Source organism: Zingiber officinale, chromosome 3B (genome assembly GCF_018446385.1).
Source record: "Zingiber officinale cultivar Zhangliang chromosome 3B, Zo_v1.1, whole genome shotgun sequence".
Classification (NCBI taxonomy): Eukaryota; Viridiplantae; Streptophyta; class Magnoliopsida; order Zingiberales; family Zingiberaceae; genus Zingiber; species Zingiber officinale.
Window position 1 is genome coordinate 36468121 of NC_055991.1, and position 25740 is coordinate 36493860.

Genomic DNA, 25740 nt, shown 5'->3' on the forward strand with positions numbered 1-25740 from the left:
GGCTCTAGGGCTCTAACTAACAATCTCCCACTAGCACTAGTGCCAATCAGTGTAGGCTCTAAGGTCTAATGACCTAGTGTGACCATCATGCTTTCTCTGTGCCAAAGCCTTGGTCAAGGGATCTACGATGTTAGCCTCTGTGGGTACTATGCAAATCTTCACATCTCCTCTATCGATGATCTCTCGAATGAGATGAAAGCGCCGTAATATGTGTTTGGTCCGCTGGTGTGAGCGAGGTTCCTTCGCCTGTGCTATAGCTCCATTGTTGTCACAATAGAGCTCAATAAGTTCAGCAATGCTAGGAACCACCCCAAGTTCAGTGATGAACTTGCTGATCCAAACTGCCTCCTTTGCTGCTTCTGATGTAGCAATGTACTTGGCCTCTGTTGTAGAATCAACGACTGTGTCCTGCTTCGAACTCTTCCATCTCACAGCACCACATTTATGCAAAACACGAACCATGACTGCGATCGATAATCATCCTAGTCGGTTTGGAAGCTGGCATCACTGTAACCCTCTACAGCTAGCTCATTATCGCCTCCATATATCAAGAAATATTCTTTAGTCCTTCTTAAGTATTTAAGAATATTCTTGACCGCTATCCAGTGACTTTCACCTGGATCTGACTGGTATCTGCTCGTCATGCTCAAAGCATACGAGACATCAGGACGAGTACATAGCATGGCGTACATGATAGATCCTATGGCTGAGGCATAAGGGATCTGATCCATGCAATCTCTCTCCTCTCTAGAAGAGGGACCTTGAGTCTTCGAAAGACTCATGCCATGTGACATCGGCAGAAATCCCTTCTTGGAGTTCTACATGGCAAATCGAAGTAATACCTTGTCAATGTATGTACTCTGACTTAGGCCAAGCAATCTCTTTGATCTATCTCTATAGATCTGTATGCCTAGAATGCGGGATGCTTCACCTAAGTCCTTCATTGAGAAATAAGTCCCTAGCTAAGTCTTGATAGACTGTAGCAAAGGGATGTCTTTCCCAATGAGTAGTATGTCATCCACATACAATATGAGGAAGACAACTATGTCCCCTACAACCTTCTTGTAGACACAAGGTTCATCTTCATTCTTGATGAAATCAAACTGTTTGATTGCATCATCGAATCGAAGATTCCAGCTCCGAGAAGCTTGCTTTAGTCCATAAATGGACCTATGCAGCTTGCATACTCTGCCAGTATGCTGTGGATTTACAAAACCCTCAGGTTGTGTCATGTACACATCCTCGAGCAGGTTTCCATTCAGAAACGCGGTTTTGACATCCATCTGTCATATCTCATAGTCATGGTATGCTGCAATAGCAAGCATGATCCGAATGGACTTAAACATCGCTACTGGAGAAAATGTTTCATCATAGTCAATACCATGAATTTGCTTGAAACCTTTAGCTACCAAGTGACCCTTATAAATAAGTCCATCCATGTCAGTCTTTCTCTTAAAGACCCACTTACACCCTATGAGTTTTACACCCTCAGGTGGATCAACCAAAGTCCATACTTGGTTAGTGTACATGGATTCCATCTCAGATCTCATGGCCTTTAGTCATTTCTCGGAATCTAGTCTCATCACAGCTTCCTGATAGGAGGTGGGCTCATCCTCTATGAGCACAATGTCATCATAGTCAGACAAGAGAAATGAGTATCTCTCAGGCTGACGACGTACCCTATCAGACCTGCGAAGAGGTATGTCTACTTGAACTGCTTGTTGTTCCTCAACTCCTTGTGGAACAACATCATCCACAACACTTTGTGGTTCCAGCTCAACTTCCATCAAGGCTTCAATGCTATTGTTCGCATCTTGAACTTCTTCAAGATCGAACGTACTCCCACTAGTCTTTCTAGAAACAAAATCTCTTTCTAGAAAAACCCCAGTCTTAGCCATAACTATCTTGTGTTGACTGGGAATGTAGAAGTAATATCCCTCCGTTTCCTTGGGATATCCAATAAAATAGCACTTGTCGGATTTGGGTCCCAATTTGTCTAAGACTTGACGTCGAACGTAAGCCTCACAACCCCAAATCCTCATAAAAGACAACTGGGCATCTCTCCTAGTCCATATCCTATATGGTGTCTTTATTACAACCTTGGATGGAACTCGGTTGAGTATAAAGGCTGTCGTGTCTAGAGCATAGCCCCAAAAGAATGTAGGAAGATCTGTGTAACTCATCATAGACCGTACCATATCTAATAGGGTACGATTCCTCCTTTCAGATACACCATTCCACTGTGGTGTTTTAGGAGGAGTGAGTTGGGATAGAATCCCACACTCAGCTAGATAGTCACGAAACTCATGGCTAAGGTATTCCCCACCTCGATCTGATCGAAGTATCTTAATACTCTTGCCAAGCTGGTTTTGTACTTCATTCTTGAATTCTTTGAACTTTTCAAAGGATTTTGACTTATGTGTCATCAGGTATACATAACCATATCTACTGAAGTCATCAGTAAATGTAATAAAGTACCTATAACCACCTCTAGCAGCGACATTGAAAGGGCCACATACATCATTATGTATAAGACCTAACAAGTCAGTCGCTCTCTCACTGTGTCCACTAAAGGAAGTCTTGGTCATCTTGCCTAGAAGGCATGACTCGCATGTCTCATATGATTCAAAATCAAATGAGTCCAGCAAACCATCTCGATGGAGCTGGGATAAGCGCTTGTCATTTATATGACCTAAGCGACAGTGCCAGAGATAAGTTTGGTTCATGTCATTTGACTTGAACCTCTTGGTACTTATGTTATAGATAGGGCTCTCAAGGTCTAGAATATAGAGTTCGTTCATCAGATGTGCACTACAATAGAACATATCATTTAAATAAACTAAACAACATTTATTCTTTATTATAAATGAAAACCCTTTCTTGTCCAAACAAGAAACTGATATAATGTTCTTAGTCAAAGCAGACACATAACAACAATCATCCAACTCTAATACAATCCCATAGGGCAGAGATAAAAAATAAGTCCCTACAGCAACAGTAGCAACCCGTGCTCCATTGCCTACGCGTAGGTCCACCTCGCCCTTCATCAATGCCCTGCTATTTCTCAATGCCTGCACATTAGTACAAATGTGAGAAGCACATCCGGTATATAATACTCATGATGAAGAAATAGATAGATTGACTTCTATAACATATATACCTGAAGTGGAAGTCTCATTTCTCTTCTTCTTAAGATCTTCCAGGTACACCTTGTAGTTCCTCTTCTAGTGCCCGGTTGACCGCAGTGGAAGCAAGTAGCATCCTTGGCGACCCCTCCTTTAGGCTTCAGTGCTTTGCCTTTGCCCTTGGCTTGGGACTTTCCCTTGCCTTTAGGCTTGCCCTTGCCGTTGTGTTTCTGAACCATCAGAATAGAGTTGGGCTTAACCTTATTAAGGTTGAGCTCAGTAGTTCGTAACATACTAAGCAGTTCGGGTAGTGGCTTGTCAATTTCGTTCATGTTGTAGTTCATGACAAACTGACTATAGCTCTCTGGCAAAGACTGCAAGATCAAGTCAGTGGCCAGCTCTTGGCCAAGTGGGAATCCCAACCTCTGTAGATTCTTTATGTACTCAATCATCTTGAGTACATATGGACCTACGGGAGCCCCATCTGATATCTTGCACTGAAATAATGCCCTAGAGATCTCAAATCTCTCGTGCCGCGCTTGTCCTTGATATAGTTGATGAAGATGTTCAACCATATCATAAGCACTCATTAACTCATGTTGCTTCTGAAGCTCAGAGTTCATGGTTGCGAGCATTAGACATGATACATCTAATGCGTCATCTTGATGCTTCTTGTAAGCATCTTTGTCTGCTCGCGTGGCATTGGTAGGAGGAGCCTCCGGAATGGGCTGCTCTAGAACGTATAGTTTACGTTTTTGGGTGAGAACTATTCTCAGATTCTTGTACCAGTCCAGGAAATTTGCTCCGTTGAGCTTGTCCTTATCAAGGACAGAACGTAGAGAGAAGGTGTTCGTGTTTGACGTCATGGTTATCTACAACAGAAAAATGAAGAAAAATAAATAAATATTATATTCTATTAATCATCTAATTAGGCCTTTAATTAAATGATGCTCCCACTGAATTCTATAATTCATGTGGGACAAGATCCACATCATACTATGCCCTGAGTTAGCTTTGGCTAAATCGCCCAAGACTTAGTATAATTGGTAGGTAACTAATTACCGATTACATCTCTATGCAACTCTTGTTTATAGGATCAAGATCCGCATTTATATTAAAACTTGAGTTAGCTTTGGCTAATACGCCCAAGAGTTAATATAAACATGATTTTATCCTATCTACCAACAATTGGAAAATGTCTATAGTTAAACTCGATCCAATTGAGTTAACTAGTTACTCAATCTAATTGAGTTGTACTCACCCATGCGTTGATAGGCGGGACCAAGATTGTCCCTCCGCACCCTACCAAGATAGTATGCGTTGCTCTGCTTTGGCAGATTCAATAACAACATGCGATCGAGGTAGTGATGGGTATCACGACATGGTAGGCATTTTGAGTTGACGCGATTGAGATCTAATCTAATCGACGAGGTGTATCATATATACGATTTAGATCTAATCTAATCGTTAGGGCGCATCATATACGCGATTTAGATCTAATCTAATTGTCAAGGCGCTAATTAATTACTATTCTAGCATGCATCACATATACACACACAAGCAATTAATTAAATATTTTTGTGATTAGTCATGGCCCTACTACGATCTTCTCAAGCCAATGAGAAGATCGGATGGTCAACCTAAGGTCAACAGCTTCTCAAGCTCCTTCCTTTGACCACCTTGTGTTGCTCGCATCCTCCTCGTAACTCCGTCTCGAGTGGACCTTCCACCGCTCCATTTTGTACATTAAAAAAATGAAACTAGAGTTACATTCGAGTCTAAACTAATTTACAACAGGAAATAAAAATAGGAAAGGCACGACGCGCAGGTCGCGTATCACATACAACACGCACATCACAGAAAATGGCACGCAAGCCATAATATGAATTACAACACAGAATTTCCAATGTAATTGGGGTTTTTGGGCCATGACCATCATAAAATAATATATAATTCTAAATTATGTAATTTCTATAAATTTCTGTAATTTTTCTTACAATTTTTACAATTTTTTATGAGTAAAAATTCCCGGCGGTACCGTTTAGCGATTTTCGGGCGCAATTGCGGAACGAAGCCCCTTATAGGGTCAAGGGCAGCACCCCTACTCGTGATATAACCATCACGAATGTTCCTAAGCAATCCTACAGTGCCTTAGTCCACTGTCCCAAAAGGATTTGGGGTGAAACCTTTCCATTTCGGAAATATCTTCTCGGTAGTCGAAACTTACAAGTGTCTAAACACTTGTGCTTCGCTTCTACGAGAAAATTACCGATAAAATCAATAAAAATCATAAAATTACAGAAACTTACAGATCTATAGAATTTCATAAAATTCAAATTAAAACTCGTACGAGCTTCGCACGTGGCTCTGATACAACTATTGGGTTTTTCGGGCCGCAAAAATCGCTTTTTGCGTTACGAAAACCCCGAAACCCCATGCCACGGATCCGTGCGAAGAAATAAAATTTCGAAAACATTCATGTACGAGTTTCTAAGCCTAGATCTACACTAGATCTACTAGGAAGAAAGGTTACCCTTGATGCGAAGCCCTTCGCGTAATCCCGCTCGTCCAAGGTTCGCCGGATCTCGAAAGTATCAATGTAGATACTTCTCTATGTGTATCCACACGGACGGAAGATGGAGAAACCTAACAAAAGGTGTGCTAGCACCCTTTGAAAGATTCGGCCAAAGAGGAGGAGAGGGAGAGAGGAAAGAGCTTGAGGAAGAAGAAGATGGAGTTACCACACAAAATGAAACTCCTCACAAGCACTAAAGTGGCCGGCCACTTTTCATGAGGAGTTATATACTCCATGGAATTTCAAGAGTCAAAAACTTTTGATCTCCCTCATGAGGTGGCACACACATGTGCTAGCCTTGATGATGTGGCACATCACCATTAGCCACTTAATGTCAACTCACCAATGAGATGGCAAATGATCAAGTCAAACTTGACCCTTCATCTTCCTCTCAAGTCAAGTCAAACTTGACCACTTCTCTCCCTTGGTTGATCTAATTTAACAATTGGTTCAAGTTAATTTTAATTTAATGAATCTCTATTCATTGAATTAAATTAATTAAATGAGTTTAAGTCCAAATTAGACTCACTTAACACATGAACCAAATTGAGTTCAACTCAATTAGCCTAATTTGGATTACTCTTAATCCAATTTGGTTCATCACATGAACCTAATCCTTTAGGTTCATCAAATGAACATAATCTCCATCTAATTGTTCTTTGTGTGACCCCTATAGGTTCTTGTAACGTTGGCAATGCTCCTAAACTCATTTAGGAGCATAAGTAATGAGCGGTATCTGGCAACACATCATTATTACCCAAGTTACAAGAATGTTGAGATCCAACATCACCTTATGACTACTAATTGTGACTCTTCACAATATATGACATTGTCCTTCTATCCTAGACATCTAGATTGATCAATATGAGACATAGACCGTGTCATCCTCTAATCAATCTAAATCTTGAACTCCAAGTAGACTCACTCAATCAAATGAGCTCAATATCTCATATTGACTCACTTGGGCATGGTCATGCACTTCGTGGTCTCACTCTATCAAGAATATCGATGTCACTCCCGTCATATAGGAGGGATAGATCCCATCTACATCACTCACATCCCTCTGCATAATTCGTTACATACCCAGTAATCGCCTTTATAGTCCACCCAGTTACGGGTGACGTTTGACGAAGCCAAAGTACGTAATTCCTTATGTAGGGAATCATGGTGACTTCAGGTCCAAGGACTAATAGTCATACTAATAGCCACATGAGAAAGTATATGACACTCATATAACGATCCATGATACTTTCTCATGGCGGGTCATTCAGTATACATTCTCTAATGCATACCCATGTGTCAACTTGATATCTCTATATCCATGACTTGTGAGATCAAGTTATCGAGTTGACCTACATGCTAGTCTCATCGCATTAACATTGTCCCTGAATGTTAATACTCGACTAGGAATGATTAAGAGTAGTGTTCCCTATATCATCTCACTATCAATTCAACCAATCGATTGATATAAGTAAGAACCTTCTACTTAAGGACGCTATTATACTTAGTTATTTGGTACCAATACAAGTAAGTATAATAACCAAAACAAATGCCTTTATTTATATATAGAAGAATATGATACAATGAGTCCATACAACAATCATCAAATGATTGGCTCTAGGGCTCTAACTAACAGCCGACCTCCAGAAGCTTCTCGACTTCCTCCCGTATTATGAGGTTCTGCTCGGCACTATAATCCCGCTTGCTCTGCTTGACGGGTCGAGCGTCCGGTCGGACATGTAGCTCGTGCTGCGCGACGCTCGGTGAGATTCCTGGCAGCTCGTGCGTCGACCACGCAAAGACATCGTGGTTTTGTTGGAGACATCTTATCAGCTCCTCCTTCTGACTTACCTCCAGGTCGGAGGCTATAAACGTCGTGGCATCCGATCGAGCCGGATTAATCTGTACCTCCTCCTTTTCTTCATAAACAAAAGTAGGCGGCTTTTCAGTTATAGTATTTACCTCGATACGAGGAGCCTTCCGAGCCGATCTCGCCTCTGCTCGTACCATCTCCACATAACAACGCCGCGTTGCCAACTGATTGCCTTTGACTTCTCCTACTCGATCTTCCACGAGGAATTTGATCTTCTAGTGGAAAGTTGAGACGACTGCCCAAAACTCATTGAGGGCTGGTCGACCCAAAATAACGTTGTACGCTGAGGGAGCGCCCACAACGATGAAGTTAGCAGCTCGCGCCCTTCTGAGTGGCTCTTCCCCGAGCGAAATGGCCAACTTAATCTAACCGACCAGCTGAACCTCGTTCCCCGTGAATCCGAACAAGGGTGTGGTCATCGGTAGTAGCTCTGCCCTGTCGATTTGGAGCTGGTCAAACACCTTCTTGAATATTATGTTGACCGAACTCCCTGTGTCAATAAAGATGTGGTGAATAGTGTAGTTTTCTATTACCGCTCGGATGATGAGGGTGTCATCGTGTGGCACTTCGACTCCCTCGAGATCACCAGGAACAAAGCTGATCGTCGGCCCGCTCGCCTTCTCTTGACTGCATACCACAGGATGTATTTCCAATCGTCGAGCGTACGACTTGCGGGCTCGGTTGGAGTCCCCACTTGTTGGCCCACCGGTGATGATATTGATTTCCCCCCACGCGGAATTACTTCTATTTTCTTCCTCCCGAGCAGACGGTCTGGCTTGCTCATGGATGACTCGGGGGCTGGCCCTTGGCTGGCGCTGTTGCTGATGATGATGGTGTCGCTCGGGTGAACGCCGAATTATTCGTCGCTCGGCGTGCTGATGATGAGTTCGCCTGTCCGGTGAAGGTGACTTGCGACGGTAGATCCTCGGCTCAGGTTGGCTGACCCAGGGGAGACTTCGGCAGTCTCGAGTGTTATGGGTGGCTGATTGATGGATTTTGCAAAACATGGGCGTCCATACCTTGCCTTTTTGCCAAGGTCGTTCGGCCGTAATGTGTTGAACGACTGACGTCCTGGAATCTTGAGGTGGCCTCATCCCCTCGACACGTGGTCCTTTTGGCGGTTGCAGGTTGATGTGTGTTCTCCGTTTGGTCTGGGCTGGGGGCTCGCCCGGCGCTTCCTTCTTTCGGGCCGCCTGTGCTTCTTCCACATTAATATACTCATTTGCCTTTTTCAGCATGTGGTCGTAGTCGCGAGGCGGCTTCTGGATGAGCGAGCGAAAAAAGTCCCCGTCTACTAAGCTTTGTGTAAAAGCATGCATCATTGTCTCAGACGAGACCGAGGGGATGTCCATAGCTGCTTGGTTGAAGCGCTGGATGTAGGCTCGGAGAGTTTCTCTTGGCCCTTGCTTCATGGAAAAGAGGCTCACGCTAGTCTTCTGATAACGTCGGCTGCTGGCAAAGTGATAAAGGAATGTCGTTCGGAAATCTCTGAAGCTCTTAATGGATCCATCCGGCAACCTCCGGAACCAGCGTTGAGCCGAACCGGACAATGTAGTAAGGAAGACTCTGCATTTGACTCTGTCGGTATATTGATGAAGAGTGGCAGCATTATCGAACTTACCGAGATGGTCGTCCGGATCCGTTACACCACTATACTCCCCGATCGATATTGGAGAGTAATGTTTTGGGAGAGGGTCTTGCAAGATCGCCTCATAGAACTGGCGATTGACCCGCTCGGGGGATGACTCTACGCGCAGCGCTTTCCCTTTTCCGGCGTCCCGCACGGGTGCTTCATCGGACGATCCTTGGTTGGCTAGGGCCAACTCCGACGGAGTCTGGAACAGTGCCCCATGGAATGGGATAGGGGCGGCCGGCGCGTCTCCTGGTGTGACGGTCCCCTTGTTCTAAGCCCAGGTAGAATATTGCTCCGGTCGGTCCTCCATTACCGCTCGGCCTCTAGAAACCGAGGCGGCCTGCTGCGCTATCCTCTCGGCTTGGGCCTTCTGCTGTTGCTCCACCATTTTTGCGGCTCGTGCCTGAATAAGTGCCTCTAGCTCCTCGGGAGAGAGCATTACCATGAGTTGGCGTCCAGCTTCTTCCATCTTCTCGGCTAGGATTCAGGTGCTTTCCCACAGACGGCGCCAATTTGATCCTGTCCGCGCATTGAGTCGATGGAAACTGGGGGCGTGACGCTCTCTGCTACTCCCCGGTGATCTTCGCAGCGACGTAGCCTCCGATGAACCTGCAACAAAGTCGGGCCGGGAAGGGGTTCCCGGCGACGACCCTCCGACGCTCAAGTCAGGCGATGGCAAGAAGAGACAGAGGTAGAATAGACACTGTGGCTGCAATAGATGAGAAGAAAATCATACCTCCGTCGAAGTCCGGGGGTCTTTATATAGGACCCCGGAGAAGTGCGTGCATGCTTCCCAAGGCATGCACGTTCCTCAAAGCATACCTTGGAATGGTTGTATCAGAAAAGCATGTCTGACACCATACCGCAATTGTCCGAACATATCTCTGTCATGGCAGCGGAAACTTCCTCCGTACGATCCTTGGTACGGCCCGGCCGCTGACCATGCTGCTTGTCGGGGGCAGACGTCTCGAGAATAATATTACTAGCTGCCCCTTTTGTCCTCTTCTAAGCCCCTTGTCTCTAATTGGGTCAGTCGGGTTGCTCGCTTGGCCTCCCAGGCTCCCAGGTATACGCGCACCTCGGACCAGGCGAGACTGCCGCTCGGTCACATACTCGGATGGGGCATCGACTAGTTATTCTGCAGTTCGGCCGAGCAGCTCAGCTACTCGGCATAGCGGTTTCTCTATAAAGAAGCTTGTGAGCATCGGAAGCTCAACCCGAGGTCGAGCTGTCTTCGTGCCGACCCGGGGTCTACTCAGGTCGGTCGGCCAGGAGACTCCCTCCCTGCTCGGCCGAACCTTTGACTCTCCCGTGCCATTGAACCCTTCCTCTGTGGGCCCCCATCCCTACCTCCGGATCAAAATATATATATATATATATATTGTATGTTAATATTTATGTTCACGAATAATATTATTAAATATTCATTAATAAAAATTTTATTAACAGGATAAATAAATATTTTTTAAAAAATAATTAAATAAATTTAAATTATTAATCATCAAACAATCAAAAATTTTAAACAATTAAATAAATTTAAATTATTAATCATCAAACAATTAAAAATTTTAAACAATTAAATAAATTTAAATTGAGAATTCGATAATATCTAAACGAACTAAACTCAAATTAAATTTAAATTAAAAATTTAATAATATCTAAATAAATCAATCTTAAATTAAGCTCAACTTCAAAAAAAAAAATAAAAAATAAAAATAATAATAATAATAATAATAAACAAATTAAGTCAACTATAAACAATAATTTAAAAAAAAAATAGGATCATTATCTGCTGGACTTGATTTGATTTGATTTAATTATCTTACCAAATAAATTTCAACACTAAAACTTGGTTAGGCTCTGTCTGTTTACAGCCCAACCTGCTCTTTATAACTCATCTGCTCTATAAAACCCACCGCGAATTAAGCTGCATGAGCTGAAACTCCCACTCTAAATCCTGGTCAGTGTGAGTGAGTCTTTTTCTTGAGGGAGGCGCCATGGTGATAGCTGGGGATGTAGCGACAGGAATCCTAGTAGTTGCCCTGTCGGCGGCTTTTCTACTGTCATCGTTGGTCTCGTCCAACTCCGACGCGGACGCTCTGGCCGTCTTCCGGCAGAGTCTCTCGGATCCTGGCGGAAAGTTCGATAGCTGGGACCCGACGCTTGATACTCCGTGCACTTGGTTCCACATCACTTGCAACCAAGAAAATCGAGTCACGCGAGTGTATGCATTTTTTTTAAAAAGTTTTTTTTTTCTTTTTCCCTGCTGGCTTTTTAAGTTATCTTTTGATTCCTCTCAAATTTGGATAGCTAGTTTCATTTCATTGGGTTGATAATCATCCAGTATATTTGAAGAGTTTTAAGAAAGAGTGTAAATTTCTAATAAATGCCGATCTGATCAGTGCACGTATTTCATCTTTTCATCGGCTTCAAGGTTTAAACGGTTTTCTAAATTTTGAAATTTATCTTGGCTGTCTTGATGGGAGGCCGGACATTTAGGAATACCAAGTATAAATTTGAAGATTATGCATGTGCACCATCTCTCTGATTAATGAGTTTCTCACTTGTACAATGAAAATATTGCTCAAGTTCAATGGTAGTCGTATGCTTTTTTTTCTGAATTTGTTGAAAGTATATATTTTGTGTCTTAATCTTTGGTAGTCATTATTTATATGACTACAACCTCTTCAAAAATGTAACATTGAATTTAGATGGTGTGTCTCAATCTAAATCACAAAGTAGTATCATATCTAACATTTTTTATCAGACTTTAATGTACTAATTTGGTCTTTTTGCTACATGTTGATTCTCAGGATTCTTATTGTGATTCATATTTTTGATTTTTCAAGTGGTGCTTTTTACAGGGACTTGGGACATTCAAATTTATCAGGCCATCTTGTTCCTGAACTTGGAAATATTGAATTCCTGCAATTTTTGTAAGAATCAGGTCTTTAGCTGTGATTTTTAGTTGATGTGCCAGTCTCTGTTCCTGTGTTTTTCTTTCTATTTATTATTTCCCTATTTCTCTAAATGTGGTTCAAACATGCTTGTGAAAGTTCTGTTAAGTTATTCGGTTCCATATATTGTTGTCTTATGTATCACTCATTCTTTCATCCTTATCTCGTATGCTTAAGGGAATTGAAGTTGGGAGTTATATTAGTTTTGCTTCAGTCATTATCACATTCAAATGGCCATTTAGTTTTCTTTTTGTCATTTATTTGTTATGTCTTCCAATACAATGGCCATATATTGTGTCTGATGCAAAAGCTAATACTCACCACCACTAAAGCATACTTACACCCGCCAAGTTAATAGTTAAACAAAAAGAGTATCTTCAAGGATGATAGTTTTGTAGAACTTGCTAGTGGTTACACTTAAGCATTGCATATCATCATTTGGCTGATTTGGCTGATGTGTATTCCTTTTGTTTTTATACCCAAATGTGACACGCCATGTAGTTATCAACATGAAGGTATTATATATTTTGACTGAAAGTCTGAAATTATACTATCAGTATCATAGTTTTAGCTGATGTTGAAAAGAATTGAGCTTCATAGGAGGTCATCCATCCGGAAGTTGCTCATTTTAAATTCAAAACATCAATGTTAATCTGACTAGGAACCCTAACATGGGATCCTACTCACGAATCATGACCTATAAATCTGAATGCACTAGCTCTAGATAGACGACACATACTTTTTGACAGTCAAATAGTCTATATTATACTATTAGATGATCCATTTCTATTTATTTTAAAACTAAGAGGAATTGGGACAAGCCTCCATTCCATTTCCATATCTATAGCCTAAATTATAGCATTAGAGTTTAGATGGATATGATAACCTTGAAACACAACTAATTGTCCTGGATTATCATATTTGGATGAAAATGTTTTGGACTCTCTATTGACAATTATTGGGAAGTAAAATAATATTTTATCATTCTCATTTGGATTGGTTTTTCTTAATGATGTATTAGAGAGTATTGAATCAAGTAGAATTCAATAAATAAAGCTTAATTGTCTCTTTCTAACTTTTGTAGACTAATGCAGGGAACTCCACCATAACAACATTCAAGGAACAATACCAGTAGAATTAGGTAACCTGAAGAATCTCGTGGACCTGTCTTTGAATCATAATAGTTTCTCTGGTGTCATCCCTCCAACATTAGGGAACTTGAAAAATCTATTATCCTTGTAAGTCATCATTTTTTTAGCTTTTAATTTGTTATAAAGCCTATCCATCAAATAACTATTTGACAATGTCGATGGGATCATATATTATTAACCTATGGTTAAGCTAAACTGTTAAGGCTAATACATTTAGATATTTATTTTCCAGACGACTCAACGATAACCATTTGACTGGTCATGTTCCACGGGCAATTCTCGAAAATCATAATATCAAAGTTTTGTAAGTGCTTTGATTTTGGATTGAATATACATTAAGTTATTCACTACAAAACTTAGGTTTAATAGACATTTTTCATTCCCTACAATACTTATTTTTTCTAACACTGTTCACATTTTTGTTGATTTCAGGAATGTTTCAAACAACGACCTTAGTGGCCCAATTCCAACTACTGGTCCATTTGAACCCTTCTCATTAAACAAGTACCACCTTCTTCTCAATGTTTCTTTTGAACTCATTATTATATGGATCTATAGTTTTCTCTTGCGTGGATGTTGATTGTTTGGACCTAAGATATACTCTTGCTACTGCATAAGCTAATAAATAATGCGAATGAATGCCTGTTCTCATATATAGCTAGATGCAGTGAATTGTTGTTTAAAACACTGAATTAGGAAGAAAAATTTGGTTAAATCAACATAAAGTTTCTCACAAGATCTTGAGAAGGTTCTATTATTGTACTTAGTTTTATCTTATATTGCAAGATGCTTTTTATGATTCGAATCCATGAGAACCAAATTGTCCTAATGGTCCCAATCTCAGATAGGATCTTGATTGGATTGGAATCTCATGAACCTACAACCTACAATCTAATCTTGACATCTTGTGTTTGTTCTTTGATGAGTTTTAAGTTTTAACCTTTTTCTTTGCTTCGTATTGCATGTCTCCTTGACTGTTTACTTTCACTATGTGCAGCTTAGAAAAAAGGGATTGATTATGGTCGATGGCAAAGAGGTGTGATTGGACTAAAGCTTTAGATGATGGTGAAATCTATCTTACAATCATACCTTGATTTCTATTTGCATGTGCATCGAAATAAGTCTAATGAAGGCTTTTGATCTCAATAAAAAAAAAAATAGTTATGTTAATGCAATGAAATTTGAAGCTGGGGTATTCGTGATAGTTATAAAGGAAATTTTTTTAAAAAAATGTGAAGGCATTTTGATCATGAAATTGCTAAAATGCCTTTTTCTAATCTTAAATATCTAAATTTCTTAGAAAATCTTTATAATTTGATATCCATGCCTGAATGATCAAGGATGTGCCCAGAAATAATCTCTATGCGAATTTTACAAGAATGTATCTAAAAGAATTCGCCAAATGTCAATTATGTTTCAACAAAAAAGAATATTAGAAAAATCTATTATTTTATAAAAAAATATATCATAGGATCAAATTATAAAAAGGATTAAAATGTTATATAGTATCAAATTTTGAGTTAATTTTGATGAAGCAAGCCGACAGAGAAGCACATTATGGCGAATCATATTCCAGATTTCTTTCCCACCAACCATGGATATCCTCTCAAGGAAAGAGAGATCAAGTTCCATCTAGTAGCTGCCCACGAGCATGTGTAGTGGCAACTGGCAAGGCGTTAGATTAATCAAGGATATTTGAATCTTAATTACGATGATGTATTATAGAATACTCTTCTTTTGTAGAATGAAAAATTGAAGACGTTAACCGTCGGATGAGATGCATTATGAGACATTTTCCTCCCGCCGGATATTTTTGCATGTATTTGCATTTTCGAATTTAGCTGATGAAAAAACTTGATAAATGTCGCCCAACTAGATAGTCGATGAGTCATTATATTTGTGAAATAGAAATGAGTCAGTCTTTGATTCAGAAAATTCTTGAGCTTGTAACTAATTAAATAGTCGATGAAACAATGCACGAGGAGCTTATCGAAAACTATATAAGGATTTCTTAAGTTGACAAACATGAGATGAAAATTGTGGATGAATGAACCTAGGTGGTTGCTCCATAAATACAGGTTCCTCAAGATAACCATGGAGAAACGCATTTGAAATGTCTAATTGTCGTACATGCTAATTAGTACTAACAACTATTGATAATAATAGTCTGATAGATGTAATTTTGATAATTGGGTTAAAAGTTTCATTAAAGTCAATACCTGATTGTTGACTAAATCCTTTAGCTACAAGTCAAGCTTTATGTCATTCAAGAGAACCATCAGCTCGATGCTTAAGATGGAATACTCATTTAGAGCTCACAACATTCATTGAGGGAGCGCGCGGAACTAGACTCCATGTTCCATTTCGAAGAAGTGCATCAAATTCAAAGTCATTGTACTATGCCAGTTTGGATCCTTGCTTGCTTGTGTAAAATAAGTTAGTTCAATAAATTTTGAAGAGACCACTAAAACTCATGGAAGGAGATATCGAGTTGCATTTAGACCTGTTAGTTAGTTCAATATTTGTAAGAATCGGGTCTTTAGCTATGATTTTTAGTTGACGTGCCAGCCTTTATTCCTGTGTTTTTCATTCTGTTTATTATTTCCCTATTTCTCTGAATGTGGTTCAAACATGGTTGTGGAAGTTCTCATTCTAAGTTCTGTTTAGTTATTTGGTTCCGTATATTATTCTTTCATCCTTATCTCGTATGCATAAAGGAACTGAAGTTGGGAGTTATATTAGTTTTGCTTCAGTTATTATCACATTCAAATGGCCATTTAGTTTTCTTTTTGTCATTTATTTGTTATGTCTTCCAATACAATGGCCATACATTGTGTCTGATGCAAAAGCTAATACTCACCACCACTAAAGCATACTTACACCCACCAAGTTAATAGTTAAACAAAAAGAGTACCTTCAAGGATGATAGTTTTGTAGAACTCAGCCGTATTGCTAGTGGTTACACTTTAGCATTGCATGTCATCATTTGGCTGATCATGTAATTCCTTTTGCTCTTATACCAAAATGTGACACGCCATGTAGTTAACGACATGAAGGTATTAGATGCTTTGATATAAAGTCTGAAATTATACTATCAGTATCATAGTTTTTGAAAAGAATTGAGCTTCATAGGAGGTCATCCATCCCAAACTTGCTCATTTTAAATTCTAAACATCAATGTTAATCTAATTAGGAATCCTAAAATGAGATCCTGCAAACAGTCTATATCATACTACCGGATGATTTATTTCTATTTATTTTAAAACTACGAGGAATTGAAACAGGTCTCCATTCCATTTCAATATCTATAGCTTAAATTATAGCTTTCGTGTTTAGACAGATATGATAATACAAGAACATGATTAATTATCCTGGATTACCATATTTGGATGAAAATATTTTCGACAATCTATTGATAATTATTAGGAAGTAAAATAATATTTGATCACTGTCACAAACTTAGATTAGTTTTTCTTAATGATGATATATCAGAGAGTATTGAATCAAGTAGAATTCAATAAATAAGACTTAGTATCAAATTTTGAATTAATTGATGAAGCAAGTTGACAAAAGGTGACTGTGTTTGTTACCAGTGCCGGTCAATCTGTCCGAAAGCCAATATGAAGGAGATAAATTACGTGTGGCTACTAGCTATTGGAATAATGATAATATTGATGAAGCAAGCCTATAGAGATGCAAGATCACATTCCATCTATTAGTTGCCCATGATTGCACGAGCATGTGTAGTGGCGGGATGTTCACAATCTCAATTATCGAATATTATAGGATATTTTTTTCCCGTAGAATGAAAAATTTAGGATGTTGACTTTCAAACGAGATGTATTATAGGGCATTCTCCTCTCGCCGGACAAGGAAATATTTGCGCTTCCAAATTTATCTGTAAGACGAACTTGATAAAGGTCGTCTCACCTCTAGATTAATTATGTGATACAAGGATTTTTTTTTTTTTAAAAAAAAATTAGTACTGACTTACATAGAACAAGGAGACGAGACTCATCAAGTTTTATATAAAAAAAAATGAGATCTTTTGGTGTTTCACTTGTTCTCGCAAGTCACCCTAGTTGATATGACTGTATTTATGATCCCAACATCTATATTATTAATCAAATATTTCACTTCTCAAATATCTCAAATCTCATAATCAAATATTTTACAAACTAAATATTTATGGCCCCATCTATCAAATATCTTATTATAAATATCTCAAATTTCATAATCAAATATCTCATCAAGCAAATATGTATGGATTCCACTATTATTTTATTAATTTACATCTAATTTTACATTTAAATAAAATTAATTATATTTATAAAATTTTCAATTTAATATATTTCATCGATATTTTTATAAATATTTTTTACTTAATATTTATTTACATATTTTGACAATTATTAATATAATTAATTTAATAATAATAATTTATTTAAATAGAAGGAGTTCAATACAAGACATACAAATTTTTATAAAAAATAGTACAATATACACTAATATAAATGTTTCATAAATTCAAAATTAAAATATAGAAGTACAAACCATATTAATAAAACACATAATGATAAACTATAGAAATTACAAACCGCAATTAGTTAATAAAATAAATAAATTTACTATATATTTAATCTTTTCTTTAGTTATTCATATATTGTTAGATGATTTTGAAGTTATTCATTTGTTATGTCTTATGTGTCCATTACAATGAGTTGATGTACTTTGATGAATTGATTCACTTTCTTATTATTATTATACTACTCTAAATATGTTATTGACTATTGTATAATCTTATTCAATTCATTAATTATACATATTATTTCTTTGTCTTTCCTCTTTGTTGTCTTTTGTCTCATTTGACGATATTAGACTTTTCTATCATCCACCTCATTAGTTGTTAATATTAGAAGAGTTAGTATGCACACCTAATGATTTTTATATTCTTATTTTCTTTGTAATTGTCGTCCTAAAAATTGAGGAGTGTACATTAGACTATTTTTCACAATCATCCATACATATTCATATTAGAAAATAGATGATTTAAAAGTACTATTGTATTCTTCATTAGTCCACACCATTAAATCTTCATCACTCCATCTGCTAGGTCCATTATTATACCATTTATTATATATTCTATTATATTTATGCACAATCTTTTTCATCAAACCCCAATATGATTTTACTTTATCCGTAGTTCTCTTTTTATCTCCCTTATGCATTGTAGTATGCCACCAATCGTTTCTAAAAAGACTCACTTTTCTGGGCATTACCAATTATTGAATCTTTGCTAATGATTATATAGGCTGCTACAAGGAGTTTATCATTTGCTATTGTACATACCACTTGCTTACTATGATCTCCATCCGATTTGTTGCTTGTCTCAATTCTTTGATTGATAATAGTATTGTCAAGCCCTACTTGAGATTAGAATGTTGGAAATTGTGAATCAGGGATTGCATAAGATGTTTTTATATTTTTATCATTGTTATTTGCATCAACACTAGTTCTTCTCGATTCATTTGATTGAATCTCTAATGATTGAAGCAGATTAATTTCATAAAATATAGCTTACATGAAATATTAGTTATTCTGTCAATATTTTGATGAATATGTATACAATGAAGCTCAAGTGTCGTTACTGGAAAAATTTGGATAGTTCCAGAAATTATTATAATATGACGACGAGTATGTAAAAAGTTAGAAATTATGTGGGTGTTGTGTGATAAATGAAAATGAAGGAGGTTATAGATGAGGACGAATACAAAAATTTTCTCCACTTAAATATTAGTCAATATTTAGATAATTCAACTAATTTTCAAAATAGTGATTAAAATTTATATTCATTTCTTTCTAAAATTTTGATATATTGTGATTTTTTGGGGAGTGATATATATATCGGAAAAAAAAGGCCGTTTGTAAAAAAAAAAAAAAAAAAAAAAAAAAAAAGAGAAATGCCTCTAAAAAAGATATTCCACTGTGATTGCCCCAAAAACTGGACAATTGGTTGGGGCCAGACCGCGCTTCCTCGAAATCGTATAGCTCTTGTCCTGTTCGTTTGGCTGGGCGGTTCGGTGACTTCAAGTAGTTGGCAAGGTGAAGTCGAGCTCGAGGCCATCAGACGTTCGCGTCCTCTCCCTCTTCTTTGTCGGTCTCTCTCTTTTTTTTCCTTTTTTTTTTTTTGACCGGTTACGGGTTCGGCGGATAGCGCAGGAAGCATGATGGAGCAGCTCACCGACGAGCAGATCGCGGAGTTCAAGGAGGCTTTCAGCTTGTTCGACAAGGATGGCGATGGTTAAACCCTCAGAATCTTAATTTTCTTCTTTTTTTTTGATCTAATCTGCTAGATCCGTAACAAAACTTTCTTTCTTTCTTTTTTCTACTTATTGTGGGTGCTGATATTCTCTCTAGTCGACCTGTCTTCACCACCTCGATTATTGTTATCGTCTCGAGATTTAATGGTTGGAAGATATATAACGTTCCTTTGCTTAGTATGTCATGATTTTCTTTTACTCAGCTAGTTTATTCTTAGTTATGATTAGGGATTGATTTTCCTTTCCTTTTTATTCTTTTTTCACTGATCAAGGGAGTTGGGGAGTCCGCCTTTGTTGTATCTTGTGGTATAGGAAATTTACTCAAATTTGAGTTTCTCCTAAGATGTTTAGATTCGCTGTTCAAATTGTGCTCTAATATGCTTACACGTATTATCTATGGAAAAACACACACACAAAAACACAACCAGAATTAATTAAAACTAAGAGAATCTAGCTTTGTTAGTATAAAATTAGATAAGCATGATTATCGTTTTAAATTGTTGGAGGTGTGTTTGAAAGATGAATTCAGATATGCCCTATATATATAGCCCTATATATATATATAAACGAGCCTCTTAACGAACGCATTCACGAGCCTTTTAACGAACATGTTCGTGAGCTCACCAACCAAATACTATTAAGCTTGAGCTCGATTCGATAATGTTTTCGAACTTGAAATCAAACTCGAACTCGGCTCATTAACTTAATCGAACGAACTCGAATGAATTTTTTTTTCGAATCGAGATCCGAATAGCTCACGAGCAGCTAGACTCGTTTACACCCCTTAATACCTCTAGTGCAACTTAGGTGGATTCTTCTATCTGCCATGATGATGATAAACCTTGCCTTTGTCTCTAACACTTGAGCAATGAGAAGTAGAAAACAAAGAATAAAGAAAAATGACAGCACTCATTGGCACAGCAACAAAAGATAGTTGAGCCCTCTAAAATTCAGAACTGGCTCTGGTTAAAGTATGACTAGGTGAAACCAATTCCAATTCATATAGACGGTTTTGTTGGTTCCACTATGAAATAACTAAAAAAAATCGCAATTAAATAAAAAATATATCATTTTTGAGTTAACAGAATTTGGGTAACTAGGCTAGCTAGTAGGAACCAATTCTAGTAAAATCCATCATTTATATGCTTTTTTGCGTTTGATGTTTCATTTCTAATAGGAAAATATTCTCTCCAGTAAATATAAGTGACTAGTAACCTTTGTTGTCCGTGCATCCAAATGGAATGGCGTGGCTTCTTTACTGCTTATTTTCGACTTGAGGAAGGAAGACAGCCACAAGGAAAAAGACCAACTATTGTTTGTTTGATTTTTTGGTATTATGTAAATATCATTGTAATATGTATGTCATAACTAAAATGCCAATCTTAACAATCCTTGATAGTGAAGGTATTGTTCTACATTAAATTGCTTTTGTTGCTTTTTAAATTATCCAGCTAGCGTTAGAAGTCAACATGATGATAGCCTATGATATGAGGTGTGCTAAACTTGGAAACTTTAGCTTACTGTTAGTCAGTGAGATAGTATTAAACTTGTTGAATTTTCACATTGTCTGTCTTAGCTATTTAAACTTTTTATTCTCCTTTATCTTATAGATGTTTAGTAGCCTATCTAACCTCTCAACCAGCTAATCATTAAACCTTTCCATGAGTTGAAAAATCAAGTCGTTAATTGTAGTTCCTGCTTGCTCTTTTGGTTGGATAATGGCTTAATGGGTCTATGTTGGTCTCTCTTTTTAACAATGAAACAGTGAAGTCTAGTATTTCTAAAATTTAAATCTGTTACAAGGATGTAAATTTGATAGAAGGTACATAATGTGACAATAGTGGGTTGCCGGAAGAGAATATAACCTCAGCATAGTGATGCAAATTTCTTCTTGCATAGGAGAAAATTCATTATACATTCTTCTCATTATTCTATTGTCCACAACATATGGATGATACCAATTGCTAGGACATGTATTTTTTGAGATCATGTGCATGGGAATCCAAGTTCTCAACAATTTTATCTGGAATTCTTGCAAATTCTGCTTAACCTAGTGTATTGTCATGCTTATGGCATAATGGGCATTACATATTGTACTCAACACTCGAGATGTACCTTCTTGCATGCCATAATCATGAAGTTTTGATAAGACATCAACATTGCATTTATGCCAAAAGCTCTAAAAAAGAAAAGCACAAATACCAGTAGCGTACTAGAATTTTAAGTAGACTTTTTATAAAAGGTTTGAGTTCATCTAATCTGCATATCACTAAGGAGTTAGATAATATGTTATGTGTTTGTGCATACTAATCATTTTCTACATGTTTTATTGCATCTTTTGTGACTTTCACAAACAGAATGCCTCACACATCTAATGGAAAGACAAGTGGGACACAATTATTACTTTATATTGTATAACCTAATTTTCAAATCTTGTGGCTAAAATATTTTGTTAAGATGTGATATCCAAAAAGTTGCCATGGAGTTGATGGTCTATTGGATCATCATATAGGCCATATAAATAATGATGAGATTGAGTCTGCACTCTTAGATTCCATTTGAAGTTCAAATTGAAAAGTGTGTTTATAACTTTGTCAAGACGCATACAAGAGCACCAAAGTTAACCAACCCAGTGATATGAGAAAATAAATCCCATTATGATATCTGTTGAAGTGTACTAGTAACTAACTGCCATAAAAACTAGGCGAGCATGAGCAAACCTTTAGTCGTAAAAAGTTAACACAGTTTTGGTAGTCTACCAGAGCTTTTTGTTTTTTCTGTTGTGCAATCTACCAGTTCGCATGCTAAACTAATAATTTACCTCAATTTAGTTCCCTCTATGATTATGTTTTGTCATTACAGCTAAGCTCTTTTACCGGAAGAAAATTACCATATTATGCTATATGATTTCTAGTTAATCTTGATGTTGAAGAATTTTGATAACTTGTTTTTAGAAAAGATAATTTTTAAACTTCATTTCCATCCTTCTAGTTTTCAGGTTATTTATGGACTTCATTTTCAGACTTTTGGTTTGAAAAATCATGATTCTGAGCACGTAAGTTTATGTTCTGCTATAGGTAGCAGTTCTACTATGGTACTAGTATGATCAAGTAGATGATCAGTTTCTTTTTAGTTAGAAGCTTGACTGAATCTTAACTTTTTAGTTTGTTTCTTTTTGTTCTTGTCTGTACAGTAGTTAAGTCACATTCCTTTTTTTTGCCTGGACATGACTTGAAAAAATCTAATTTACTGAAAGGCAGATTGTATTGGAAGTATTTAAGTTATGAGATCTTTTTGGAAATTATTTATTTATCAAGGTGAAGTAGAAAATAAATTTCATGTGTTGTATACTGACATGTTCCCTTGGGGAATTTCTGCAGGCTGCATCACAACCAAAGAGCTTGGAACTGTCATGCGTTCATTGGGTCAGAACCCTACAGAAGCTGAACTTCAAGACATGCTAAATGAAGTTGATGCCGATGGAAATGGTACAATCGACTTTGCTGAGTTTCTTAATTTGATGGCTCGCAAGATGAAGGATACAGATTCAGAGGAGGAACTAAAGGAGGCATTCAGAGTGTTTGACAAGGACCAAAATGGCTTCATCTCTGCTGCTGAACTTCGTCATGTCATGACCAATCTAGGAGAGAAGCTTACCGATGAGGAAGTCGTTGAAATGATACGCGAAGCTGATGTTGATGGTGATGGCCAGATCAACTATGATGAATTTGTCAAAGTCATGATGGCCAAGTGAGTTTCCACTATGAAAGAAATACCGAGTAAATCCAGCGGTGAATGAGTTGTAAAATATCAGTATACCTGCTCGGTCCTTCTCTCAATAGCTGTGGTAGTGAAACTAAATACTAGCGTATCATTTCCTTTCAGCAGTGGTGGTTCAGTCAGACTTTTGACGATTGTTTCTAGGGCATCTCTCCTCTCGACTGTTTTATTTGATTGTATGGTGTGGTTTGAAAATCTGTAAACCTGTGGTAAATGGATTTCTTGTTCCAACTTTTACAATGTTGGAACAAATCATGGTACACTTTGATTAATAATAATATAACTGCAATTTTTTGTGATCTGAATCCATGTATTTAATAGGTTCAACAGTTCGATGATAAGAGAATGCTTAACATAGATACTGAAAACTTGCTTGTAAACTTGCTTGTTATTTAACAGCAATTGTGCTAGGCTTGTGGAATGAATCATTGGAATTGGATGTCAACTATTCAAGACCATCCTACTACTATCGACATTGGTTAGTGTAAGCACAAATTGCATAATGACAAATAATTGTTGCTTGGTTGTCTCAATAGCTGTGATGCAGTGGCAAAGCATTTACTCGGTGAATCATGAGAGGTCATCTAACTCTAGAATTAATCTAGCTAGAGAAGATCGAACATTTGAATTATATAAAAAAAACAATAATAATTGTTTGGTCTAGCTATCCAAGTAAATGAGATAAATTGAGATGCCTTTTCATTAGAAATTGAGAGTTAAATCCATGGACCTAATGAAAAATTATTATAGAATATGAAGATACCCACAAACTTATAAAAAAATGCACAATAATAAATTCGTATAAATGATTACATGGATCTAATTTTGAAGTCGTGTATCACACTGGTTTAAAACGAATACAATGATTGTACTGTCCTTATTCTCCTAACGTGATGTTAACATTCATTATCTTCCAAATTAGGTCATGTCAAACTCAGCTCTTTACTATTCAATTAATATTTTTTTGACAAATGACTTCTGATAAAATCTGATTAAAACATACAACACCTAATTATGCTAATGCCTTGGGCTCGAAGGAAGACAATATGATGATTATGTCCAGGTCATTTTCAAACACAATCAGCACTAGGAAAATTTTAGCAAGCCTTAAAATTTGAGCAAAAGTTAATAGTTAGGGAAATTAAATGTATAATAATAGTGATAAATGTCATGGACCTATACAACAACATCGGACTCGATATAAAAGATCAGATTCGAAGCTTATGTCCAATTCTGATTCACCTTAACCATAACTAAGAGGGCGGCCGATTCACATTGACCATGTAGCCAATTTTGACTCGAGTCACTTTTTGCAACCTAATCACGCACGTCATTCTAGCGTCACCGTAACGTCAGCCAGAGTCGCTGCTGAGCTCTGTAGCTACTAGAACGTGCCGAAACAACGGCGAGGAGTCCAAACTTGGACTTTTGGTTGTGAACCAGAAACCATCCAGTTAATTGGGTTTGTCTGCTTCTGCACCATCAGCACGGATGTGGCATGTAGTTACTGGTCCATACGTCGCAATCAGTTATTTTACATTGCTCCAGTGCGGTCAAGGAACTTGATTCAGTAAAACATAACGTACTACCACGTTTTGATAAAATACACACAAAAAAAAAAAACAGAAGGCTGCATTTTTTTTTTTTTTAACAAAATGGACAATTACAAACAGCATGTAACGGCCGTTACATTACCCCCCACGACTCGAGGGTGGGGAAGGCCGGCAACAGCGCGTCGGCGTCAAAAACCGGGAGTTCGGGCGACGCAGCGAGAGACCCGACGCCGTTGGCCAGCAATAGTGCCGAGGTGTCGAGCGTGGGCAGGAAGGCATGTTGAGGAGCGGCGCGGGGCCGGATCGGCTCGGGCTTCACCAACGGCTCGACGTCCGGCGGCAGATCCCCGATCACCTGGACGCCGGTGACGCGCTGAACCATCTCCCGGAAGTTGGACGGGTCGGTGTTGATGTAGGTGGTGGGCGATCGCTTGGACACGCGCGACTTGCGCTTGGCGACGCGGGCGGCAGAGGCGGGGCCGAGCGGGTTATTCCGCGGGCGGAGGGGCGCCGCGGACGGGGCGAGGTGATGGTGGAGGAGGAAGGGGGAGGTGGAGGAGGTGGTGGCGGCGGAGGGCGAGGCAGCGGCGGGAGTGGCGGCGCCCGAAGAGGAGGTGTCCGAGAGTGAGATCTGGAGGGCGCGGGTGAGCGCCTCGTTGTCGCGGGCGAAGGCCTCCCTCATCCACGCCGGTTCCGAGCGGAACAGCCACGGATCGAGCACCGAGCAGTTCTCCGCCATGACCAACGATGAAACCTTCTTTCTTCTCTCCGCC

At 38.4% G+C, this 25740-nt stretch overlaps 3 protein-coding genes across 4 annotated transcripts; 2 read left to right on the forward strand and 1 right to left on the reverse strand.

Annotated features, from left to right (window-relative positions):
* Positions 1–11203: 11203 nt before the first annotated feature.
* Positions 11204–14356, forward strand: LOC122054808 (leucine-rich repeat protein 1-like). The gene is made up of 6 exons (XM_042616239.1): positions 11204–11430; positions 12071–12142; positions 13258–13401; positions 13547–13618; positions 13747–13837; positions 14312–14356. Exons 1-6 carry the CDS (start codon positions 11204–11206, stop codon positions 14354–14356), a joined length of 651 nt encoding a protein of 216 aa, XP_042472173.1.
* A 5018-nt stretch (positions 14357–19374) lies between these two features.
* Positions 19375–23719, forward strand: LOC122056374 (calmodulin-3-like). 2 transcript variants are annotated; one of them, XM_042618299.1, is made up of 3 exons: positions 19375–19416; positions 19534–19614; positions 23015–23719. In XM_042618299.1, exons 2-3 carry the CDS (start codon positions 19539–19541, stop codon positions 23386–23388), a joined length of 450 nt encoding a protein of 149 aa, XP_042474233.1. In that variant the 5' UTR covers positions 19375–19416; positions 19534–19538; the 3' UTR covers positions 23389–23719. The 2 variants fall into 2 exon arrangements, with proteins under 2 accessions (XP_042474233.1, XP_042474232.1); XM_042618298.1 differs by lacking the exon at positions 19375–19416 and adding an exon at positions 19425–19443.
* A 1381-nt stretch (positions 23720–25100) lies between these two features.
* LOC122054809 (calmodulin-binding protein 25-like) lies at positions 25101–25706 on the reverse strand. Its single transcript, XM_042616240.1, has one exon. The coding sequence runs from the start codon at positions 25704–25706 to the stop codon at positions 25101–25103; it is 606 nt and encodes a 201-aa protein (XP_042472174.1).
* Between the last annotated feature and the right edge of the window lie 34 nt (positions 25707–25740).